The sequence below is a fragment of the Labrus bergylta genome, chromosome 7 (assembly GCF_963930695.1).
Source record: "Labrus bergylta chromosome 7, fLabBer1.1, whole genome shotgun sequence".
NCBI classification, from domain to species: domain Eukaryota; kingdom Metazoa; phylum Chordata; class Actinopteri; order Labriformes; family Labridae; genus Labrus; species Labrus bergylta.
Genome location: NC_089201.1, coordinates 29,001,384 through 29,024,260, shown reverse-complemented (window position 1 = coordinate 29,024,260; position 22,877 = coordinate 29,001,384). Strand labels below are relative to the sequence as shown.

General features: G+C 40.9%; 1 protein-coding gene across 2 annotated transcripts; it reads right to left on the bottom strand.

Moving 5' to 3' along the window:
* Positions 1–267: 267 nt before the first annotated feature.
* On the bottom strand, positions 268–22,814 carry sema3e (sema domain, immunoglobulin domain (Ig), short basic domain, secreted, (semaphorin) 3E). 2 transcript variants are annotated; one of them, XM_020652457.2, is made up of 17 exons: positions 21,761–22,814; positions 12,624–12,787; positions 12,315–12,374; positions 11,844–11,963; positions 9,907–10,000; positions 9,566–9,682; positions 8,630–8,772; positions 8,420–8,534; positions 7,343–7,412; positions 7,112–7,256; positions 6,189–6,414; positions 5,836–5,927; positions 5,345–5,386; positions 4,627–4,793; positions 4,176–4,243; positions 3,745–3,878; positions 268–2,857 (listed from the first exon to the last, which is right to left on the bottom strand). In XM_020652457.2, the coding sequence occupies exons 1-17, from the start codon at positions 21,867–21,869 to the stop codon at positions 2,354–2,356; spliced, it is 2,370 nt and encodes a 789-aa protein (XP_020508113.2). In that variant the 5' UTR covers positions 21,870–22,814; the 3' UTR covers positions 268–2,353. The 2 variants fall into 2 exon arrangements, with proteins under 2 accessions (XP_020508113.2, XP_020508112.2); XM_020652456.2 differs by having other exon boundaries at positions 4,176–4,246; positions 21,761–22,813.
* Between the last annotated feature and the right edge of the window lie 63 nt (positions 22,815–22,877).

Sequence of the window (22,877 nt, the reverse complement as noted above, 5' to 3'; positions counted from 1 at the left end):
ATATTATCAGAAAAACAAAACAAGTTCAGTACAATGTTTGCCTCTGTGATGAAGTACAACTTAAATTAAATTAGAACAGAAGATCCATCAGTTTATTCAGGTTGATTTCGGTTGTAATCTAAGTTTATATCAAGGCTCTATGCCTCATTTTTTTTCTGCTTCACTGGGTAAGTCTCTCGCAATGTGTGCATGTGTGTGTGTGTGTGTGTGTGTGTGTGTGTGTGTATTTGTCGTTATTGATTGCTAAACCACAGAGGTGACACCAGCGAAAGATGGCCCATCTTTTTTTTAATGGCAGTTATTTATAAAGGGTATAGCAGACACAACATTCTCAATCTTAAGCTCAGTTGGAGGATATTCAAGGAGAGTGATGAGCGGCAGAGATCATTATTCATGTTTGTTTGTTTGTTATTCTCACATTATGATTCAGCAAAAGACAGCAAAGTCAAAACTATACATTTTGACTTAGTGGTTAAATAAGGCACAGTATGGATAAAGAAGAAAACATCTCTCTCTGTTGTGATCTCAGCTGGTTGTTCATTGTTTGATTTGCTGACGACACGCTCGGATGGTCAACCCAACATCTCTTCCTCCTTTTTATCTGAAGGAAATGTGCTGCGTGTAGTGTTAATTATAAAGTCCATTTGCAACATTGTTACAGTCGAACAGAAGGGAGATAAATTAAGGGTGAGAAACAGAGGAAGCGAGAGAGAGGAGACAGGAAAGAGGGGAAATGGGGTGGGGGGGGGGACATCAGAGACAAGTCACTTTTTTGAAAAGACAGTTATATTTTCCATACTGGCATCAAACGACCACCCTCACTTTTACATAAATAAAATATACATTACACACAACACTGCTGGTACCTTTGATCACAACTGTAGCTGTAAATGTAGACACTTACAATGACAACAATAACCACTTAAAGGAGCACTTTTCATCGACTCTTAACTGTTTTAACAAGCTCTAAAGTAGCATTTATTTCCATTGAGGGCCCAAATATAATGAAAACAAGCCTCATATGTCCGTTATAGTGGCATTGCAACATCTTAAAGGCTTTATATGTGATTTTTTTCATCCAGCAGATGTCGCCCTTGAGCACCAGCATGAAACCAAAACAACTTGCGCTGCATTGTTGTGTTAGCATGCTAATGCTAGCGATCTTTATTCTGCTGGTATCTTCACACTGCATGTAAATTTACCTGAAATGAGCGTGATCTAGAAACACAGTTAAGCAGTGAGTACAGTATGTTATTCTTCTTTTCTCTAGTCCCTCAATTAGACAACTTTTATACTCGAGGGGAGGAGTCAGCCGGCCGTCCTGGCGATGTAAACAAAGTGAAGATAGGACTCTGAAAACTCTGAAAGCATCACAGACAGTGGGACTCGGGTGTTACACCCATTGTAGACAGTCATGACTCACAGAGTTATTTTCAGAGGAGATACTTGATTTATGTTATATTTAAGTGTGAAAAATCACATATTAAGCCTTTAAAGGAGCTCTTTTCATCGACTCTTAACTGTTTTAACAAGCTCCAAAGTAGCATTTATTTCCATTGAGGGCCCAATTATAATGAAAACAAGCCTCATATAATCCATTATTATTGGCATTGCAACATCTTAATGAATGCATTGTGGCCAATGTAACCCTAAGTTTCCACATTATACAGTTAGCAGTATCACACAGCTCACGGCTTATTTTAACTGTACAAAAAACATCAGCACTACTTTTTCCAGTTTACGACATCTAAACAGCAACAGAACTCAAAGTAGAGACATAGAAAATAAGTTATAGTACCAAAAGAGCTTAGAGGGTCTTTTCTTTAACATGTTGTTATTCTCTCATAGTAGATATTTATATATATATATATGTAGGTTTTGTCATGTTGAGTCAAGGAATGAGAGTTGGAGCAGAGGTGTAGGGTAGCAGTCTGTGTGTGTGTGTTTTGATTGACACCAGAGTCAGGCTGGGTCAGTCCACAGGAGCTGATTTGTTGTATTCTGTCTCTTCAGATCAGAGGCGACGCCGCTTAATCAGTCGTCCATCTCCTACCAAGGCCTCTGCTCTGCTCTGCTCTGCGCTGACACTGACATTTTAAGTGCTTACACAGTGTCTGCACCAGATAATCAGTTTACACCACACAAAAAAAGGCAAAACACCGCTTTGTAAAATACTAACTAGAGAGTGATAAATGGAGGTATAATAGCAGGACAGCCTGCTACTGTTGCTCTACTGTTACTGCACTTGTTTTAAAGCAAAGTGAAACCTTATTTTTTTTACATGGTGCGAACACTGACCTTTAGACTCTATGTGTGCGTGCATGTGTGTATATGTGCAGTCAGCGTGTGCTCCTCAGGTGTCCGAGGTGTGCCTGGGTGCTCGGTGGGAGTTCTCCTCCCTCCTCCCCTTCCCTCTTCTCTCACCGGCAGGAGGAGCGTACTTCTTTTTGGCCTTTTTGCGTTTTTTATCCGAGCACCACACTCTCTCGCAGTACGCCTCCACTCTTTGGGCGTCCCCGTAGCCAATCAGCTGGAGGAACTCCTTGTACCACAGCCTGGAGTTGGGGCCCGGGCCCGAGGAGGGGACCAGGAGGACCCTGGGGCTGACGCTGGGGCCAGGAGGAAGGCCAGTGAAGGACTGGCACAGAGCTGCGGCTTTCTCTCCCTCCCCGTCGTTTGCTCTGTGTATTGCTGACTCCACCCTCTCTCCTCTGAGCACGTGCAGAGTGGTGCGTAATAATGTGTGCACATAACCATGTTCGACGGTCTGGCACACGTACACACCAGCGTCAGAGCTTCTCACTTGCAAAAACAGCAGCCCGTGGGAAGTCACGATTACCCGCTCATCACCTCGAACCTACAGGGAGGGAAAAAAGCCAAGTGATTCATAAGGCAGCTCAGACGCTGCATTTTCTCATATCCCATGAGGAGTTTGATGAAAACACCCACAGGACAAATAAAGTAAAGAATTAATGACTGGACTGGAAGGAATTTGTTACTAATCACAATACATTGATTTATTGACTGAACCTGGTATATTAAACACCACGTTTCTAATTGCAGCATGAACACCGGCTGTTTAATTATAATGTTTAAGATCGAACAATAAAACATTTTCAGGAACATTTAACTGCTTAATCTTTTCAACCAAGACTAGGAACATTTTATTTGTGTAGCTTTTTTCATCGAAATTTCAGATTTAAACACTACACTACATTCTCAGAAGCTTGGGACAAAAGTCGTCCGTGTAATTACTTTAATCCTCTAAGGTCCACAAATAAGATAAGATAAGATAATCCTTTATTTATCCCATAACAGGGAAATTTACAGTGTTACAGCAGCAAAGAGCAAAGATTGCAAACAAAAAATGAACACAGTACAATTCAAATTAAAAAAAAGAAAAATTAAAATTAAAATAGATAGATTGCACAGTATAGTTTTTTAAAAATAGATTTTTTAGATTTAGAAATGTAACTCCATTTAGCCCAACTGCACTGAAGTAGTAGCAGAAATCTCATCTTTAAGTCAGACTTGCTCTATCTGCATGGCTAGACAGTTCTTTAGATGTAAAAAGAAAAAAAGTTCTGTGAAAGTTCACAGAAGAAGAAAGTTCCTGAATTATTTTTGAACTGAATTCAACTTCCCTCTGCAACTTATCTTTTACCTCTGCAGCGTATATTTATCTTTACCTTTTCTTTTGTTTGTAATACATTTTCATTTTTTAGTCCTTTTTCTTTTGCTCACCTCGTGTTTTTCTTCCCCTCTCTGTAAGAACCAGAGGACCTTGGCTTGAAGTGATCGGGGGACACACTCCAGTAAAGTGCTGTTGCTCTCCACACCGTAAACAAACCTCTCCTCTGCTCTCTGCCATTGTTCATCTACACACCAAAAAAACAAACATTTCATGAAAGATAGTGAAGTTAAATAGAGAACAAGAGACCACCGTGACCTTTTATTCTCTAAAAAAAAACATTGGATGGTTTATTCCACCCGTATCTACTGTCAGCAGAAGAAAAACATCCTCTCAATTCCACTGCAATCACACATGGAGTGTTCAAAGTGTTTGTTTTCAGTGCTATTGTGTGGCAAAATGTTGCAATACTGGTAAATAAACACAAGCCCTTCCATGCACACATACAAAAACAAAACATCATTTAGTCATTTCATACACTTACTGTCAATTTGCAGCCCATTACACAGCTGGACGGCGTTGCCATGGCGAATATCCTGCCGCCTGAATCGTCTACTGAGATGGGAACGAGAGAGATGGGGTAATTTTTAACGTGATGGAAGTGCAAAAAGAAAAAAGAAAGCAAAAAAAGAGGAAGAAGGAGAGAGGAAAAAATAGAAATAGGAAGAGGAGTGATCAAGTGCATGCTAATAGACTTTACGTAAGACCTGGCTGACACGTCTATCTTACAGACGGTGATAATGGCTGGATGAAACAGACTCGGAGCAGTGTGACATTCAGGGCAAGATGCCATAATGGAACTGGTAAAGGTGTGAACAGCTGGCATCCCACACACACACACACACACACACACACACACACACACACACACACACAGATACACACATCTGCAGGGAGAAACGATGGCTTCTGTCTCACAGTGTGTGCTATATTACCTCTTGGTGAAGACTCCAGCAGGGTAGAATCTGGAACAGGTGACACCATCCCAGGCACAGTAAGGGTCTCTGGCCAGACAGCAATCAGCACATTCAGAGCCGTAGAGGTCACACTGATGCAGTCTGACCTGGGCCACACCCACCTCTGACCCCACATACAACTGTTGCTGTGGACCAATAGGAACAGAAAGTTGAATTAGTATTTAGTTTAATATAAATGGTCTTCCTCTTTTCCCTTTTAAACCATTTTAACATTGGCAACAAGCACACTACATACTGTACAGTATATACATATAATGGCCAACAATGGCCCCCGTATGTGGAACAGTTTATCAGGAGACCTGAGGGACACTCAAGACCTTTCTTTTTAGACCTTTCTTTTAACTGAATCTCATTTCATCTAGTTTTATTACATTTTGAACCTCGTGTGTTTCCTCATTTAGAATAAATGAAAGCATTTCCTCTTTTTCTGATCTAGTTATTTTTACCTTGGTTTTTGGATTGTGGGATAGGGGTGGGGGAGGGGGTCATGTTGTTGCTGTTTGATTAAATGTTGATGTAAAGCACTTTGGGATACATTCGTTGTATGAAAAGTGCTATACAAATACAGTTTGATTTGATTTAAAGTAATGAAAGTGTTGCAATGTTAACATCTTGTGGCTTAAAAACAGTATTGCATGATTGAACAAGATTATAAAAAATCAGCCGGTCCTCTTACCCTTTTAGGTGATATTATGATCTCTTTGATAGGCACTGGCACCTGCAAATCAAAAAGAACCTTCTGTTATTCACAAATGAAAAATGGTTCATCATTTACTGGAAAAAAAAATAATGAAACAAGAAAAAAAAAAGCGTTTTTGTCACTGCAGGCCTCCAGTCAGGCTTCATTGCATCTAATCCCCCTCAAATCAATTTTTTAAGATTTAAATGGCAGCAGAGACTAATGTGAAATGTGACTAATCTCTGTAAAATCAATATATTCAAATCCTTCTGAAGATCTCTCCGCAGGTGGGCTGCACAATCATGCTTACAGTACACCCCTCTGATGATGGAAAACAGGCAAATCAGCAATCAGAGTTTTTCTAGACACACCCTCTGATTGTCTCTGTGCAGCAACATTGGACTCTGAGATGTGTGCAATAAAAGCAACATTTCCTTGGTTACAAAGTCTACTTTGGCTCTCACATTTAGTAGCTAAACATAGACTACCTTGAAGACTTGCAGCTCTTCCAGCAGCACCTCCTCCATAGTGTCTGTGTCTTTGTTGTAGATAGTGATAATTTTCAACACCATGGAGTCATCTGATGAAAGAACACATTATCATGATCTTTTACAGGATATCTAAAAAAAAAACACCTTCCTTCTCACCTTCAGTGGAACAGTTTAGGTTTCCAAACTGTCTCAGAGCAACAAATCCTCTATTGTGTTAACTTATACATTTTTATATGCCATCAAAAATGTTGCATTGAGTGTTTGTGTGAGCTGAAGTTTCTCAAGAGTTTTTTACTTTGCAAAAATAACAAAAGTCATGCTTGAGGTAATAATTAAAGGGGCGTATGTACCAGTGCCAATGTAGAGAACATGGTAATGTCCATCCTGGGCTTGGACTCTGTCCACGGCGATCTGGGTGAGCTTCCTCCCGCCCGGCTCTGTCTGCAGCAAGACAGGTCTGCGGTGTTGAGGGAAGACCGGACGATACATCACGGGGTGAGAGCGTATGAATCGCAGAACCTCATCGGGAAACTCCTTCGAGCTGGAGAAGCCTCCTCCGTTCACTTTACTGGCACACTGTTAGAAAGGTGGTGTGACAATTTGATGTAAAAGGTGAACAACTTAACACTTCCATGCAGCCTAATCTGAAATAATCATGTTGTGGTTGTGGAATTTTGTTTTTTCTATTTTTTACGTTTTTATTTATTTACATATATTTTAATCGTCCTGCTTTATCCCTGTATTTAATTTAACTTAATTATAATCTTTGTTTGTCAGGTCTGTTTTTTTTTTTCTGTTTGTCTTCTTTTTTTTTGTCTTGCATTGATTGTGTTACCCTTGTTGGGTATTGTTCTATATCATTTATTGTCTGGTATTGTACTGTTGTAAAACATTTGAAAACAATAAAAATATTGGTCATAAAAAAAAAAAAAAAAAAAAAAAGGAAGGTGGTGTGAGAGCAATAGAGGAAGTGAAGCGGTGGATCAGAGACACAGGAGATGGTCAAAAATTGCCCGAGCACTTTTTGCAGTGTAGAGAGAAAACAAAAAAAGGGCTGACATTCTTGAGTGAAGCTCAGTCTGTCCCTCTCTGACCCGCTGAGGTAGCTACAACAGTGCTGACATTCACAAGTGCTGTCTGACATGCTCTCTACACTGTCCCACTCGGAGGACGTCAGGCGTGAACACAGAACTAAAGGAGAGTGATGTGAATGCATAATGGACGCGTCGAGTAATGAAATCCCCATGAAACAATTCTCTATTATGAAACTCACAGATCCAGGTCGAGGGTAGGGGACTCTGTCCTCATAAGGAGTCCAGTGGTGCTCAGGCCGCTCTCTGTAGGCGAACTGACCATTAAAGGCAGCTCTGATATCCTCCATGTGATAGACACACACTGCATAGCCTTTAAACACCGCACTGTAAAAGAGGGTTTCCATCAGTCATGTGATGGATCATAAACATTTTGACTGTATGATGAAAAGATGATTTCATCCTCCACTCACCTGGTTGTACTAAATAGGCCAAATATTTCCGGGTTTTTCTTCTCCTTGTTGTTGAGCACAAACACGTCCTCTGAAACAGAATAAAAAAGTAGAAATTAGTCGTTGTTTGTTAGCCACACAAAGTTGAAACATTTCTGTTCTAAGGTAAATATCTCAACATTTGGCATGGTGAACGTGATACATATTAAAACATGCTAAACGTTAGTATATAATTTTGAGCATGTTAACATGAGCAATTTAATTACACTATAATTTTGTGCTAGGCTTCACAGGTTCGTTGGGGTGAATTTTTAAAATGTTGTTCAAGGAAATTATGTTTTCCTTCTCCTATAAGATTAATCCAAACGGGTAAGAGCATTTTTCAAAACTATTATTTAAATCGTAATTTCTGCTGCTGGGCGTCTTTAAAACAAATCATTTATAACAAAAAGATGTAGATGAATGATACTGTAAAGTAGTGTGGGCTAATGGCAATGGTTGTTTTCGTTCAGCAGTTCTGATGACAGCACGTCTGACATGTCACAGGCAGAACATATAATAATAGACTTTATTTGGCATGGACATCACAGATACGTTGGACGAACCAGATGCATTGTTTAAGTGTTTTCACATGCTAGTTCTCAACACCGGTCCACAGGAGGCTTTAGAAAGGAAAACAATTAAGATAGGGGAGAAAAGCGATAAAACAGAGAAAACAACAAGGAGAGAATAAACAAATAGACATAAACCGTAGAGCAGAGGCAGCATGATCAAACAATAAACCAGTCAGAGGTATCATGTCATGTTTATTCCCTATAATGAAATAGTCGTGTAAGTATTGTCAGCACAGCTTGTACACTGCCTTCCCCACACAATAGGGCCCTCCTGTGTTACCCATGATTCCCTCAAAGACAGGTGATTATACTGTATGAAACACACCTTTATACAATGTAAAGTGTCTCTGTCTAGAGTAAACATGTAATACAAGAAATACATAGGATAGGTTAAATGATTTTGACTCTTTATATCTTAAATGTAGGCAGATGCAGATGTGTACTAAGATACTGTAGAGTGACAATAGTCTCCTTGAAGTCCTACCCAGTTCATCAAAGTGTGTATCGATGCCGTTTGGTCCGGCCACAGAGCAGATGAGTCGTGTTTTCAGGAAGGAGCTCCATCTATTCACCAGCATCCTCTGCCCTCCCTGGTCATTCTGAGAGATGAAGGCAGATATAGAAAGTGAGAGCAGCACTTAAAGGCTGGCGCATGTTCAGAATAAATATCTCCATATAGTGTTAGCGTTCTCACCGCACAGACTCGGCCAACGCGTGAATACACAGCTTTGTTCACTCCCTCGGGATCCACCACACGCTCGGTGAAGAAGAAGTAAACTTTATCATCGTCCCTGTCATCGTTGTCAGGAATAACTGCTGAGCCCACAAATGTAGGTTCTGTGGGAGGAAACGTTTGAAACAAAAAGGCTAGAAATGAAATGTCAAGTAAAGGACAGTTAGGTATAGTGGAGCATACAAGGAACCTTTATAAACTGATTATATCATCTGTACAAGGCGAGAATTACTAGACTGTATGAAATTGTGTGTTTTTTGTGTTCTTTTGTCTCTTTATGTGGAAGGAAAGTCAAAGAATCTGAATTAGTGTGATTTTTTTTCATTGCTGTGGTATTTGTTGCCAAGTGCTTAAACACTGGACAGACCATCTAGAGGTCACTTGTTTCTTCTTTGAGTGAGGGAAGGCAAAACAAGATTTGTTCTTCTCCGTGCTCATTTCCAAACATGGATTGTGAATCGTTTTCTGTAAAGGGTTGTGTGTATTGCCATGTGCGGAACAAATACATTGAAAATGAAATGCAATGAAATGATGAAATGTCATCTCATTAAGGTCGTTTATGGTAGGAAATCAAAAATAATTCTAGATTGTCAAGCACGGTTGAGAAAAATGTCATTTGTGTGGAGATATGGTGGTGTTATTTAACACTTAAAGCGACCCTTGCTTATGGCTCCATACGTAGAACCATCACTAAGTCACATTTTTGTTAATAATAATACAACTGTGATTTGGAAGGGGGGAAAAAAAAGAGTACAAAACTTAAAATTATGATCATGATCAGAAAAGGAATCCAGTTTTCTGGACACTTACTTTTGAAAACATACTTTGGATTTGTAACCACGAATACAATCGTTTTTAACCTTCAATATGAGATGATTTTCCATATTGTACACGTACCATTGAGTTGTTGCCGGTCGTCTCTTTCAGTGCGTGTGTAGGTCTGGTTGTTAAGTCGACACAAAGCTCCATCGTTCTCCCAGTAATCAGTGTATAAGCCAATATACAGCTCTCCCCCTAAAGTACACATACCAAACACACACAGAGATGATACAAAAACAATGATAATCCTATTACACTGATGAAATACTGGCGTGAAGCATAACCACAAGATGGCAGTGTTGCCTCATTAAAGGTCAGCTAAATGTGTCTTCTTTGAAATGCTCAGAGCAAAAATGAAAGTCTCACATTTGTTCTTTTAGTTTAACTTATGGTGAGTGATAGAGTGAGCAGCGTCTTACTGGACAGCGTAGATGTGCAGGGGCTGTTGGGGTCATATGGACAGCGTCCTCTTCCACTTATAACGCTGTTGTCTTCCAGAGCAAAGTGCCTGTCCTGAGGGCAGCACACAAAAAAACACACACATAGATGCAGGCAAAGCTAGTAGTGCACAAATATGTATGAACAGAAAACACACTGAAGCTGCACACTTGCAAAGGCGTCAACAAAATCCGTCAAACCCAATGTTTGAGAAGCACTGACATTGAAAGATGTGGAATCAGAAAGTGATGGATGAGTAGGAGGAAGGAAGATAAATGAGACAGGGAGTGATGGATGACCAAAAGAGGAACTGTTGTCTGAATCTGTAAAACCAACTATGTTCTGCTCTTCTATCATGACTCACTACTTCTATACTCTCCTGATCTTGTAGCCCTGAACAGCAGGTGGCAGAGAAACACACACACACACACACATTTGTACCCCAAACCCCCCTGCAGAATCACAGCTCATATGTTCGGGTCCGTCACAGTGTTTATGACTGTCACTTGCAGATCAGAGGGGGTGTCATATATTGATTTATGAGTACTACAGGAACCCTACCGTGCTGGGATTATCACCCATGCATACGACTGTAACAGAAGTCAGATTGTGGGTTAAACTCATCTATCATTTAATGTGATCCATCAAAGACAAACTGGAAACCGGTAAAATACAGTAGGCTGAATCCATATTAATTTACATGCAAGACTATGAAATGTGGTCTTTCTTTTTTGGACGTCTGGGCCAGAAGTGCATTAATACATCGTTTTTATTAGTCTTTGGTTGGTTTGATTAACAGCGCTAGAATTTTCTACTGAAATATTTTCCCGTTATCTAAATATTATTCAGCTTGAGCCTATGGTAGATGAAATTCCATACACAAAGCATGACATGTATGTGAGGCAGTCTTGTAAAGAGATTACGTTGCTCATACTGATCCAGTGTTGGTCACTCTATTAGCATTCCAAAGATATGAGAAATGATTGAATGTTGTTTTCGTTCGGGAGGTGTGACTGACTGCTCGACCTGGAAAGCAGAGAGGAAACCTCCTCCTCCTTTCCCCTCTCTCTTAACTAAATACAACCCAGACACAAACACAAGAAGACAAGACACACACCTAGGATGGTTTCATGTTTGACATCTTTGGAGATGTGTGTTGGACAAAAAAATTCTTGCACAAATGTATGCAGGCAATTTTGTATAGACACAATCATTCGCGCAAAAAACCCTTCCAGCAGCTGTCACGCACACATTCCAACTGACCTCTAAATGAGAAACCTGCTCCTGCACCTGGCCTGTTCTCCCAACCTACCTGGACTGTATTTGTGTCACTTTTAAAAAAAATTATGGATGGAGCAGCTTTTGTCAAATAATTCTCTATCGTCTGACTTAAAATTGAAACAAATTTCCCCTCAGGGAAAATAAAATAAAGTTGAAAGTTAAAGTTCCTCCTATCTTACTCGCTTGTCTTATTCCTCTGCTCAACAAGTCATCTGTTGTTTCTAGTACGATTAACTCAACTGCAGCAGCATGTGCTAAGGGTTTAACCGCTCAGCAGTCCAAGCTGAACTAACAGTCGTGGGAGCTTGTGGCCGAAAACATATAAAAAGACGTTTTTGGCCACGGTCATGACAATAGGGAACGGTATAGGTAGAGAGGGGAGCAGTAGGAAACGTTGCCAACTGTTTAATGAAGAAATATTCAACATTTGATTTAAATTGCTGCCAGCTCTTTGCGACATGGGATGCTCACCCCAGTTTTTAAAACAGGTGGAGAAATAATCAGCTTCATACGGACTATCCACCTGGATCGCAACCAAAACATATATAAACTGCCAACCCTCTGGCTGGAGGAACCTTTGAATAAAACTCAATTTTTTTGTTGTTATACAAAACAATTGTTTGATCTTTGGACTCACCTGCTGTGTGTTTCCCACTGTGACAAATCCACAGATTGGGTTGAAGGCTCCTGTTCCACATACCAGCAAGTGTGTCTGGTTGTACTGTTGCAAGACCTTGATGTAGTTAGCACACTCCGGCTGTCGGACGAGATAGAGATGATTGGGTAGGGGGGTCATGAGGGCAAATTGAGGCCAAGCAGGGATAATTGTGGATTTGCAAAATGCCAGGATTTTTACAGCATCATCAATAATGTCAACACATCGGTTAAACAACGGTTAATGATCACAGGCAGATACATAAATAAACCCATACAACCTTTACAATATCCATATCTTTAATGGAACTTTCTACCTCTATCATACATTTATTTTACACAAGTTACTTCACATTATCTGTTATGTTGTGGCCTTGATCGTCCATCTTAGTCGTACTGCTATCTCCTAGAAATTATCACTTTCTGTATGGAGCCATAAGAGTTTGTCCTTTACCTTTTCCCTCCCCTTCATCAAACATTCCTCGATCTGATATTCTGTACTGGACCACTGGATCTGAAAGAAGACACAACAGGGTTTATCAAATCCTGAATTAAAAAAAGAAAGACAGTCAGAAATGTTTTTTTTTCTAGTGCACATAAATGTATAATTAAAAATGTGTCCAAAGAACCCTTATTGACATTGATTAGAAAAATGGCCAAGTGCTTAACCTCAGTTTGGTTAACCTACGCTCTTTGGGTGTGTCAATTTAATATGTCTCACTTCCTTTCAGGCCAAGGAGGACAGATGAAAACATGCCTTTACCTCACTGTGGTGTGCGTCAACCCGGTCCAGGCTAAGAGAGAACAGAGCGTTTTTAGACCCGACATAAAGCCTCTCGTGGCCTTCGTCAAGCAGCATGGTCTGAGGCTGAAGAGCTGCTGCTCCATGTCCCTCGAACACCCAGGTCCTGTTCAGCTGTGAAAGCTCTGCAGACGACAACACAAAAACAAACACAAAAGAAATTATATAAAAAAGTTACGGATTGCTAGCTGGCTATCAGGCTTGACTTTCATTTCAAAGGTGGATTCTCATCTTGTTTTGGCGCCTTAAGCGAGACCAAATTAGACCAGAGCCCTGTCCTCCAGGGATTTCTAACCGCTACGGTAACATACGGCCCGAGTCTCATCTGCTCCCCATGGCCAAGGGCACATTGCAACATGTGTTTCTGATTCATGGCGTCCCCCGAGAGAATAGCAAAGAGCAGCAGCAGGGTTATCTTTCCATCACTTCTCTCACTCTCTCATGTGGCACCTTCTCCGCCTCTCTTTCAGCTCATGAGTTGAGATCAACTACATTTCTAAGCATCATTGGCTTTGTAAAAGAACTGCAGTGCATCTTGTTTTCATCATAAGTTAAAGTGCAGATGGACTGGAAGAGTACAGGCAGTTCAAAGCAGGCCAATAAATTGCATTGAAGGCCTCTGCTGGCCCCTGGAGAAGGACAGTTTAGTTATAGTAAAAGTACTTTATGGAAATATAATAAAAGGAGTCATGGGAAAGATGTTGTTATCACCTGGAGGGTCATTTGATGCACATAGTGTGACCTAATGTCTCTTAAGAAGCTGTCTTTTTAAACAGGAAACAGAACAAGTCTCTCCATGAGCCGATGAGTTTGAGATCAGCTTCCACTCCCTTTTGCTTTAGGTGATTTCAAATCCTTCACCAAAAAAGGAAGCATCGGTCCATGACAGACATGTCACTCCACATAAAAACACATGCTCATCACTATGACAACAGACCATGCAGGTAAACGGATAGTTAGCAAGCACACAAGCAGCACACACCCGTCTAGCTGATTGAACCTGACAGGGTGCTGCTCCACGGGAGCTTCTGGAGGCAGTTTAGGGGATGAAGGTTTTATACAAAGTGCTAAAGGGCTCAAAGGTGTGCACTTCCTCTGGGCAGCACTATGTCTGAAAAACCCTTTCATTACCACATGACTGAGTTGGACAGGGTGTCCTTGTAAAAAAAAAAAAAAAAAAAAAGGGGGAATCTGGGTTGTGTTAGCAGCACCTTTCTAAAATCTCAGACTGATTCAAGCAGACAAGCTGCAGTTTGCGAAAAATAATTCATATTTAACAGGTAGAACTCTTCACATTTGTGTGACATCTATGCAGACTTTAGGGCCACCCATGCACTACTAAGAGAGGAAAAAAAAAATGCTACCCATTTCCCAACCTGTCAACAATTCAAAAAAAGAAAAAGAAGTCTTGACATGACGGGGCTGCAGGGGGTAATTGTATGATTTGCTTTTCTAGCATCTGTATATTTTTACTGGTATTTGAGCTTCAAGATTGACAGAGAGAGTGTTTATCCCGTTTTTTTTTCTCTAAATGACTCACAGCAACAGTCACTCAAGTGCGAGGGGTTTTATTTGTCCAATATGGGATTAGGTATCCACAGAGGAGTGGGTGAACGTGTATATTTAGTCGCTATTAAGATTTCTGTGTTGGAGACAAGGGGACTGTTTGTTTGAGTATCGTTCGATCTCGACAAGTTAGGTTAGCAGAAGGTGCGGGGAAGTGGCAGTGTTTCTGTTTCTGCCAGGGCTCAGACATGCTTCCTGTAATTATCTATTCCACACACACACTTGGAGCTCTTTTTTTCGTACTCGCACGCACACACACACACACACACACACACACACACACACACACATTCACAGTGTCTCTGTCCTCTATCTCCTCACAGTTTCCTCTAAATTAAGCTTAACTTGGAACAAGGACATTCCACTACAGTTAGGCCAGCTCCATAACAATCAGCTCCTTCTCTACATGAAGTAAGATCTGCGGCCAGTTATTCAGATGACAGATTTAGAAAACTATATCTAGAGATGGAGTAAACACTACATATTCCAGATGTTTTTTTTCCATCCAGTCTTCACTTGTCATCTTGAATAATAATGAGAGGGAGCAGATTTACATATAAACACATGGAGATGCATAGAGGCCCTCTTGCACCTAAATGCAACACAGATACATCTACTTTTTTTGTAACTAGATTTATTTGAACGTTTATTCCTTTCCTTTCCGTGCATGTGTGCTCAAACCGACCTTTAAAAATCAAAAGCAAAAATCCATTTCCCACCTGGAAACACAAATAAACTATAATCACTTAAATAATAAAAGAAGGTGTTGCTTAATTACACATGATTACAGAGTCGTGAAGCAACAATTGTTGGATCTGATTACAGTGACACGCGGGGAGACGGATCAGCAGGCACATTGCTGTTTAAAGGTTTTTTCTCCCCTGTCATTATGATCACAGTATAACAGACAGTCGCAGACTTGCAGCCACAGCTCAGACTGAAGAAGGGAAAAGGGGGATTTCCGCATTTCCCCTCTCCTTCCTCTCTCTCTCTCTCTCTCTCCAAGTATTTTCATCATTTGCTTAGCCGTCAGCTATACAGAGTTGAGAGGAAGGGAGAGGAAGAGGAGGGTGTTTCTCCATCAGCAACTGAGCCAAGGAGACACACAGCCCTATACTGTGATCCCACTTCAAATGGAAAGCAGGGAGGGAAAAAAAAAGGACTCCCTCCAGACAGACACTTTCATCGGCTGTCTTGAGGAGTGCTGAGAGATGCCTGAGAAGATTTGGGGAAGTGAAATCAAAATAAACTTTGGGATCTCCTCGTTATCCGCGTGTGGAAACTGTGCCGGGGGAGAACAATGAATGTGTGTGTGTGTGTGTGTGTGTGTGTGTGTGTGTGTGTGTGTGTGTGTGTGTGTGTGTGTGTGTGTGTGTAATCGGTGTAACCTACTTTTCAGCAGGAGTCTGTTAGCAGCGGTGAAACATTCATGTTTTTAGTCAAAATAAATGAAACCCACTGAAACATAAAAACACAGACTCAATAATCTATAATTTTATGATCTATTGCCGATGTATTGACCATATATTTGTGCCATAATTAAACCCATGTTCCCAAAGCAGTAATCCTATGGAGGCTTACTCACTGAGTGATGGGACTTTGGCACAGAGTTATTGGAGTGAACTTGAGTTTAAAGCGACCACAATAAGTAGAGAGTCTGTTCTCCGTGTGTCGTGAGTGTGGAGCCCCTGGGGGGAGGGGGTCAGGAGCTCGGGAACTGGGGGTGTCATGTCATTATCAGCACACAGCCTTGTGTTCCCTTATCCTCTTGTGTGTGTGCAGGGAGAATGATGTCACAGAGCAAAATGAAAGCCACATGGAGTGTCTAAGAGAGAGAGAAAAAAAGCAATATTTGTGTCTGAAATAAAGACCAAATGTAAGTCTCTAACCTGATTGATGTTATGAATTAAAATAATTCCTCTGCAAACTTACAGTTTGTGTTTTTATCATCCCCAATAGATGCAGTATTATACCTCTCAATCAAACACTGCAGCCTTTCACGTATACATATGGCATGTTTTAATAAGCTTTGGTAAAAGAAGTAGTGCTCTGTCTTTGACTGACATTTAATTAAAGTCTATCCCCATCTGTTCCAAACTACACTACCTCAACCGTGCATTTATATGACCCTGGAGTCCGATTGAATTGGCTGTTGATGTGGCTTACTGTATGTCAAAGGGCTTAGCTTTATGTCAAAAGTCTTGATTTTGGAATAGAAGTTGTTTCAAGCAATGTCTGCAAACTGTTAGATTCAATTTTTCGTTACCCTGATCTCTTTAAACAGATTAGGCCTATACGTGCAGAATCTGTATGAGAGTGACATGCTTTTTGGTATAAGAAGTGTTCTGTTTCTCATTTGTTGTTAGTGTTGTCCAATAGTGTTTCAGCTTCCATCTGCCGACTGTTTAGCATTTTACAAATCTTTGCAGCTCACTGCTGTTTGATTTTGTCTTTCAACCCCAACTTATGACGCACTTCTGAAGTTGCCAGACTGACTTTAGACAAAGTCCATCCAACAAAAAAAAAACAAATACTTGGTCAGAAGGGTTTCTTTTATCACTACACCATTGTTCCGGAAAGTTGAACATCATTCTCATCAGCTAATGTCATCAACAGCATTGGGATAAAATATTGAGGTATTTTAAACTTGCATTACATTCATTTGCTGTTTTGTTACCTGAGTTATTGCATTTATTCACTTTTTACTACGAATGTAAATTAGACCAAAGGTTTTCTGCAGTGATGTTCCAAAAAAATTGTCCACTCATTATGTCACATTCATCTATTCAATCAAAGAGCATACACTGATGATAGAGGATGTCATGTGTTATCAGTATGAACTCACCTCATTCCTACACGTTCACAAACGTCATAAAATGCCTTAAAGGCTTTATATGTGATTTTTTGATCCAGCAGATGTCGCCCTTGAGCACCAGCATGAAACCAAAACAACTCGCGCTGCATTGTTGTGTTAGCATGCTAATGCTAGCGATCTTTATTATGCTGGTATCTTCACACTGCATGTAAATTTACCTGAAATGAGCGTGATCTAGAAACACAGTTAAGCAGTGAGTACAGTATGTTATTCTTCTTTTCTCTAGTCCCTCAATTAAACAACTTTTATACTCGAGGGGAGGAGTCAGCCGTCCTGGCGATGTAAACAAAGTGAAGATAGGACTCTGAAAACTCTGAAAACATCACAGACAGTGGGACTCGGGTGTTACACCCATTGTAGACAGTCATGACTCACAGAGTTATTTTCAGAGGATATACTTGATTTATATTATATTTAAGAGTGAAAAATCACATATAAAGACTTTAAGGAATAAATCGGGGTTCACGGTCTTGCCAAATGACACTGATATATGAACAGTGGGAGTGGGAATTGAACCGCTAAACTTCCAATTGAGAGTCAACCCTTTCTACCACTGAGCCAAAGCCAACCCTCTCTACAGTGACATAAGGGATGCTTTTGCTCTAAACTTCCAGTCTACAATACACAATCTCAGCCGAGCAGTTCTGTGTTTGGAAGTTCTCACTAACTCATCATTCTTGTAATATCACTATAATGTACACTGAGGACTCCGTGCCCTCTCTCCGCTGTGGTCCCTGCGTGGGGAAAAGGTCAGAAAGGATATTAGAGTTTCACCAGCTGCCTTCCCCTCTGGACATCTCATTAATGACATCGAGAGCGCACACACATAACACAATGGGAGAGGAGAGGCCGCTGAGATGTACACAGACAAAATGAGAAAGCGAGGGAGAGCGGTGGAGAGGAGAGGAGGGGAAGGGGAAGGGGTTTGAAAAAATACCGTTTTCCTTTTGCTGACCTAAAAGGTGTGATTTATATAATCATCACCATATACCCTCCATTTTCCAACTGTTCATGATATAAGGCCTTGTGACTGCCCCATGGCCATGGTCCAACGTGGTAAATGTTAATTATAGGCCTCTGCACATGAAGACATTTAAGAGGACGCCTCACTTTGCACATTAGCTTTCAGTCAGAAACAACTTGAGGCCACATTGGTATTCCCCCATCTCGCCCTCAGAGGAAAGTCACCATACAGCCACATCATTCCAAGGATGTAAAATAAAGAGAGAGCTTTTTTTCTTGTCTGGAGAAGAAGGTTTAAAATTACAGCTCAAAGGGGGGTTTCATACATCAGTAATTGCTACCTGAGTAATCCTTGTGTGCACGCATGCAGGTACCTCGGCTGCATGCAAAATATAAAGCCTTGAAAGCGTATTGTATTTGAGTAAGTTGAGCCTGAATGCTTTTTAAACATCTTTTCTTCTGAACTTTATGTAATGATCAGGGAGAGCCCAAAGAGAACACCTCTTGGCAGACATGCGGATGGAATGTCAGAGCAATTCAAGTACTGTAATGTGTAAAAAAAATATATATATATGTATCTGCTCGTTTATTAAAGGTGTTCTAACTTTAACCGAACTCAGACATGTTTTTGGGAGCAACAGATTACAGAGTATGCTATGCAATAACTACTTGACAGCAATTTGTTACTATCAATTATTTTAATGCAACCATACAGCTTTTGCTGTAAGTGCATTTTGCTGGAGCAGTTCCAGGCAGGTTTTGACTATTTAGGTGGAGGTTATTTTTTTTTGCTTCCCTAAACCCAGAACTTATCATCTCAATCGATCCTTAAACACTGATGTATTACAATGAACATGCTGGTCTTTAACATTTAATACATTCAGAAGTCACTGCAAAGATGCCTTAATTAGTCAGCATATTAAACTTTCTAGAAGAAGTTTTGGGAAGTGACTTTGATCTGATTAGGTCATCTCTAATGTGCAAACTGCTGTATCACACTCTCTGCAGCACTAGCCAAGCATGACGGTGCTAGAAAAAAGCTGCAACATGAATCTAAACCTGGCAATCTACCTGCAGCCTGCTGGCACTCTGACACTTACAAGCTGTGCCACAGCTTCATTAGCAGCAGAATGAATATATGTCCTAAAAGAAGAACTCATTTCACTCCACGTGGCCTCCACAGGTCCGGATTTGAAACTGCTGCAAAGGGCAGCCTCATTTGTGTGTCCAATGGCTAAATTTAATCGAAAGAACATCATTATTGTTGCTCTAAGGGAGCACATCTCAAGAAGGACATTTCTACATCAATTCATCCAGGGATATCAGAGTTCAATTGGTCAAAACTCAAAGCAATTGAGGTGTATAACCATTAGTCCACCGGTCCACGTTCATGGTCTTTGGAAGCTGTGCAGTCAAAGGGTCAGCTGTCTCTTCAGACCACATACAGCCTGTGATCATAACTTTATACTCCATGTTGTTAAAGTTACATCTTAAAAGTACATTGAAGTAGTCATTTTCACTGGTCCGAAGATCTAAGACAAGAAGATGGAAGAGAGTTTGATGATGATTCCACGCCATGTGTGAGGTGAAGCAAACATCAAAGCATGCACAGATCCATACTGCACGGTAGGAAGATTATCCCTGAAACACATGACGAAGTGCCCAAAGGAATTAATTCCCAGAAAACGGATATTTCTATTGATCCAGCTCTTGGAATCTGCGTGTCTAACCAGAAGCAGGTTTGAAAATATTTCAGCTCTGATATAATCTAGTGCTCTTTCACTCTTTCGGATAAAGAGGAGAATCTTAAAGTTGTGATAGCAGATGTTATGGTAATATTTTCTTAATCCTTAGGGTGAATAATTAAAAACTCCATCCCTCTCCGTCTCCCTGAACTGCATCCAAGTCACTGGTGTGTGAAGAATTCACACTACTCAGCCTGTGGATGTGCATGTGAGTGTGTGTCTGTGGAGTGTGCGTGTGGTAGTGTGTGTGTGTGTGTGTGTGTGTGTGTGTGTGTGTGTGTGTGTGTGGGTTTTAAGTTCTTGTGAACTTAAGGGTGTGTGCAAAAATCACCGGCAGAGTCCATGAGGCATATATTAAGGCTTAGATGTTTTTCATTCCATAATGATAGGATCCAACTGCAGTCTTTTCAAGGCGCTATGTGCTAGCCAGAACATGTATCAGGGGATGGGAAGAGAGAGAGAGAGGGGGGGGGGGGAGAGAGATAGGTGGGATGCCAATCACTGTAGCAGCTTTCCCCTCAGGCACTTAAGGAATTGGGTGATATAGAAAAGTCAGGATAATAACAAATACTGATGTGACATCCATGACTAAGCACATCAGCACTGTTTCGCTCACTTTTATTGATGTATGAACTTTGTTCTTCTTTGACTAACAGCATCTGTTTAGCTTTCCGTTTCAACCAATATTTGTCCTCCATTCCCCTCACTTCTCACAGAAGAACTACGGGTTAATTACTTGTTGTGTTGCCCCTGACAAATTCCACTATTTGAAAAAGGGAACATATACAAAAAAAAAACAGTACAAACAACAAACCCTCCTCATGACTGATGAGGCAAACCTGTCATAGCAGATTCTCAGCTCCGTACTTGAGTTATTGACCGTCCAAATTCTACACCTATATTCAACCATGACTAACGGGCTTATGTGGGATCATCACCTTCTGTTGCCATAGAGATCAAAGAAACTGTGAGGCAAAAAAAGTGATGTTTACTCAAGAGTGTCATCTTCCATCAGAAGATAAAACCCTCATTATCATGGTAGAGATACACGAGAGTCAGACAACATACCACTGCATGCACCACAACATAACACACTCCCACACACACACACACACACACACACACACACACACACAAACAGTTTTCACTTTCTTCCCCTGAAAAGAGAAAAAAAAAATCCTCCATCTCGCTGCCACTATGGCATGAGAGAAAGCCACATTGTGTATTCTCAGCCAGCATGTCCAACGGATCAAAACAAACTGTGGAGAGAGAGAGCTCCTTCACCATCAGCATGCATAGAAAAAAAAAAAATCAAACTTCACAAAGTTTTCTTCTTTTTCTTTTTACCTTTATTTAACCAGGCAGGTCATTAAGAACAGATTCTTATTTACAAAGACGGCCTATTAGATCCAACTCTGCATTTCTTTTCTCTTTCTCTAAGGTTTAAACATGAATCTTCAATGACCACCATGATAAAGGTTTCCTGCAGCATATTTCATTTGCATACAGGATGCTCCTCCTCTGACTTTATTTAGTTTACAATACATTTTCTGCACAAGTTAAATACCTACAAACATATTTGTACTTTGCATTTAACTTGAGGGTGCCATCACTTGTTAAACCCTGAAAATAGGTATAAATAACTATTTGAAATATTCACTTTCACGACCACAAAGAAAAAAAGTTGCAGTCAGTGCTCCCATAAATAAAGCGTGGAAGTGTAAAGGATGATCAACATTCTGCTCAGTTACACCTGTTTTAGTCCCAACCTGCATGGAAAGCAGTAAAACAGAAAATGCTTCTTCCAGTTGATGCTTCTGAACAGTCAGCTAGCATCAGCCAAAGGCTTGTATTTGCCCTTTATATCTGGGTAACAAAGCAGAGCAATTGCATTTGTTTGCAAGAGCAGATTCAAGGTTATGAAAGAAACGCCCACTTTGATTTCTTACCTTTGTGGGAGAGTCGTATCCTTGGGTAGATGCTGTGAGCTGTACCCAGCAGGATGAGACACAGCAGCATCAGCGTCAGATTCACAGTCCTTAAGCACTCTTCCATCATAGTTGGGACGAGCGCTTCACATTAATTTGAAACAGAAAATCCTGCAAGTCCCCTTAAGAAGGGTCAGCAAAGTCCATGAAAAAGAGAGAAAAGTCCACTGTCTTACCCCACAAGTTTCCACAAACTATAAGTCTGCTTGGAGGTGTTTTTTTTTTTTTTCTGTGGTGATGTATTTCTGCAGCTTCTATACAGTCTCTGCGTTCCCCCTATAGCAGTCTGCTGAATGCTGCATCCACCCACCACCTCAGTGGACAGGAAGGTGATCTGACGATTATCCTTGTTTTGGTTGTAGTAACCACGGAGAGGAGAGGAAGTCCAGTTGCTACATTCATGCCGCAGTGCCCACTGCTCTGTCCATATGTCAGTCCTTCTGTCTGTACGCCCAGCTTAGATCCAGTCCTCTTGTGATCTGATGACAGAAAAAAAAAAAGAAATCTCGCAAAGGTAAAGGAGGTGCTGATTTGTAAAACCTCTCTGTCCCAGCAGGCTGAGGCAAGGGCTGGAGCTCCTGTAGTACTGTTTCCTCAGGCTGTGTTCCTCCTCTGAAGTCCACTGGAGCCAGTCATTCTCTGGACAGTAGCCCAGGAAAAAGCAAGGAAAAAAAAAAAAAAAAAAAAGGCAGAGTGGGAGAAAGGGGAGGAAGAGAGGGGAGGAGTAGGCTAGCCTCGTGCCTGGCGTGCTGTCTCTCTGCACTGGGGGAAAGAAAGTGAAGCTCCTAACTCTGCTCACGCTCCAACAGTGCAGGGAGGATCCCAAAAAACCTCAGCTCCAAAAACCTCAGAGAGTCAGTTAAGATGGCTTCAACCACATGCTACTGATCTGGGCAGAGGCCACCTGCCATGCTGTGGTGTGTGTGTGTGTGTGGTGGAAACATAGAGTGTGTATCAGCCTGAAAATTGCCTGCTCCCTCCTCTAGATTGCTTTGAGATCTCTCTCTCTCTCTCTCTCTCTCTCTCTCTCTCTCTCTCCCTCCCAGGCAGCGGGATTAAGTGTGCCGAGTCTCCCAGG

Coding starts and splice junctions, on each gene's coding strand:
- sema3e (XM_020652456.2), bottom strand. CDS start 21,869: ATGATGGAAGAGTGCTTAAGGACTGTGAATCTGACGCTGATGCTGCTG. Junction 12,375..12,623: donor TTGACGCACACCACAGTGAG/GTAAAGGCATGT, acceptor GTCTTCTTTCAG/ATCCAGTGGTCCAGTACAGA. Junction 4,247..4,626: donor GCTGGAGTCTTCACCAAGAG/GTAATATAGCAC, acceptor TTCCCATCTCAG/TAGACGATTCAGGCGGCAGG.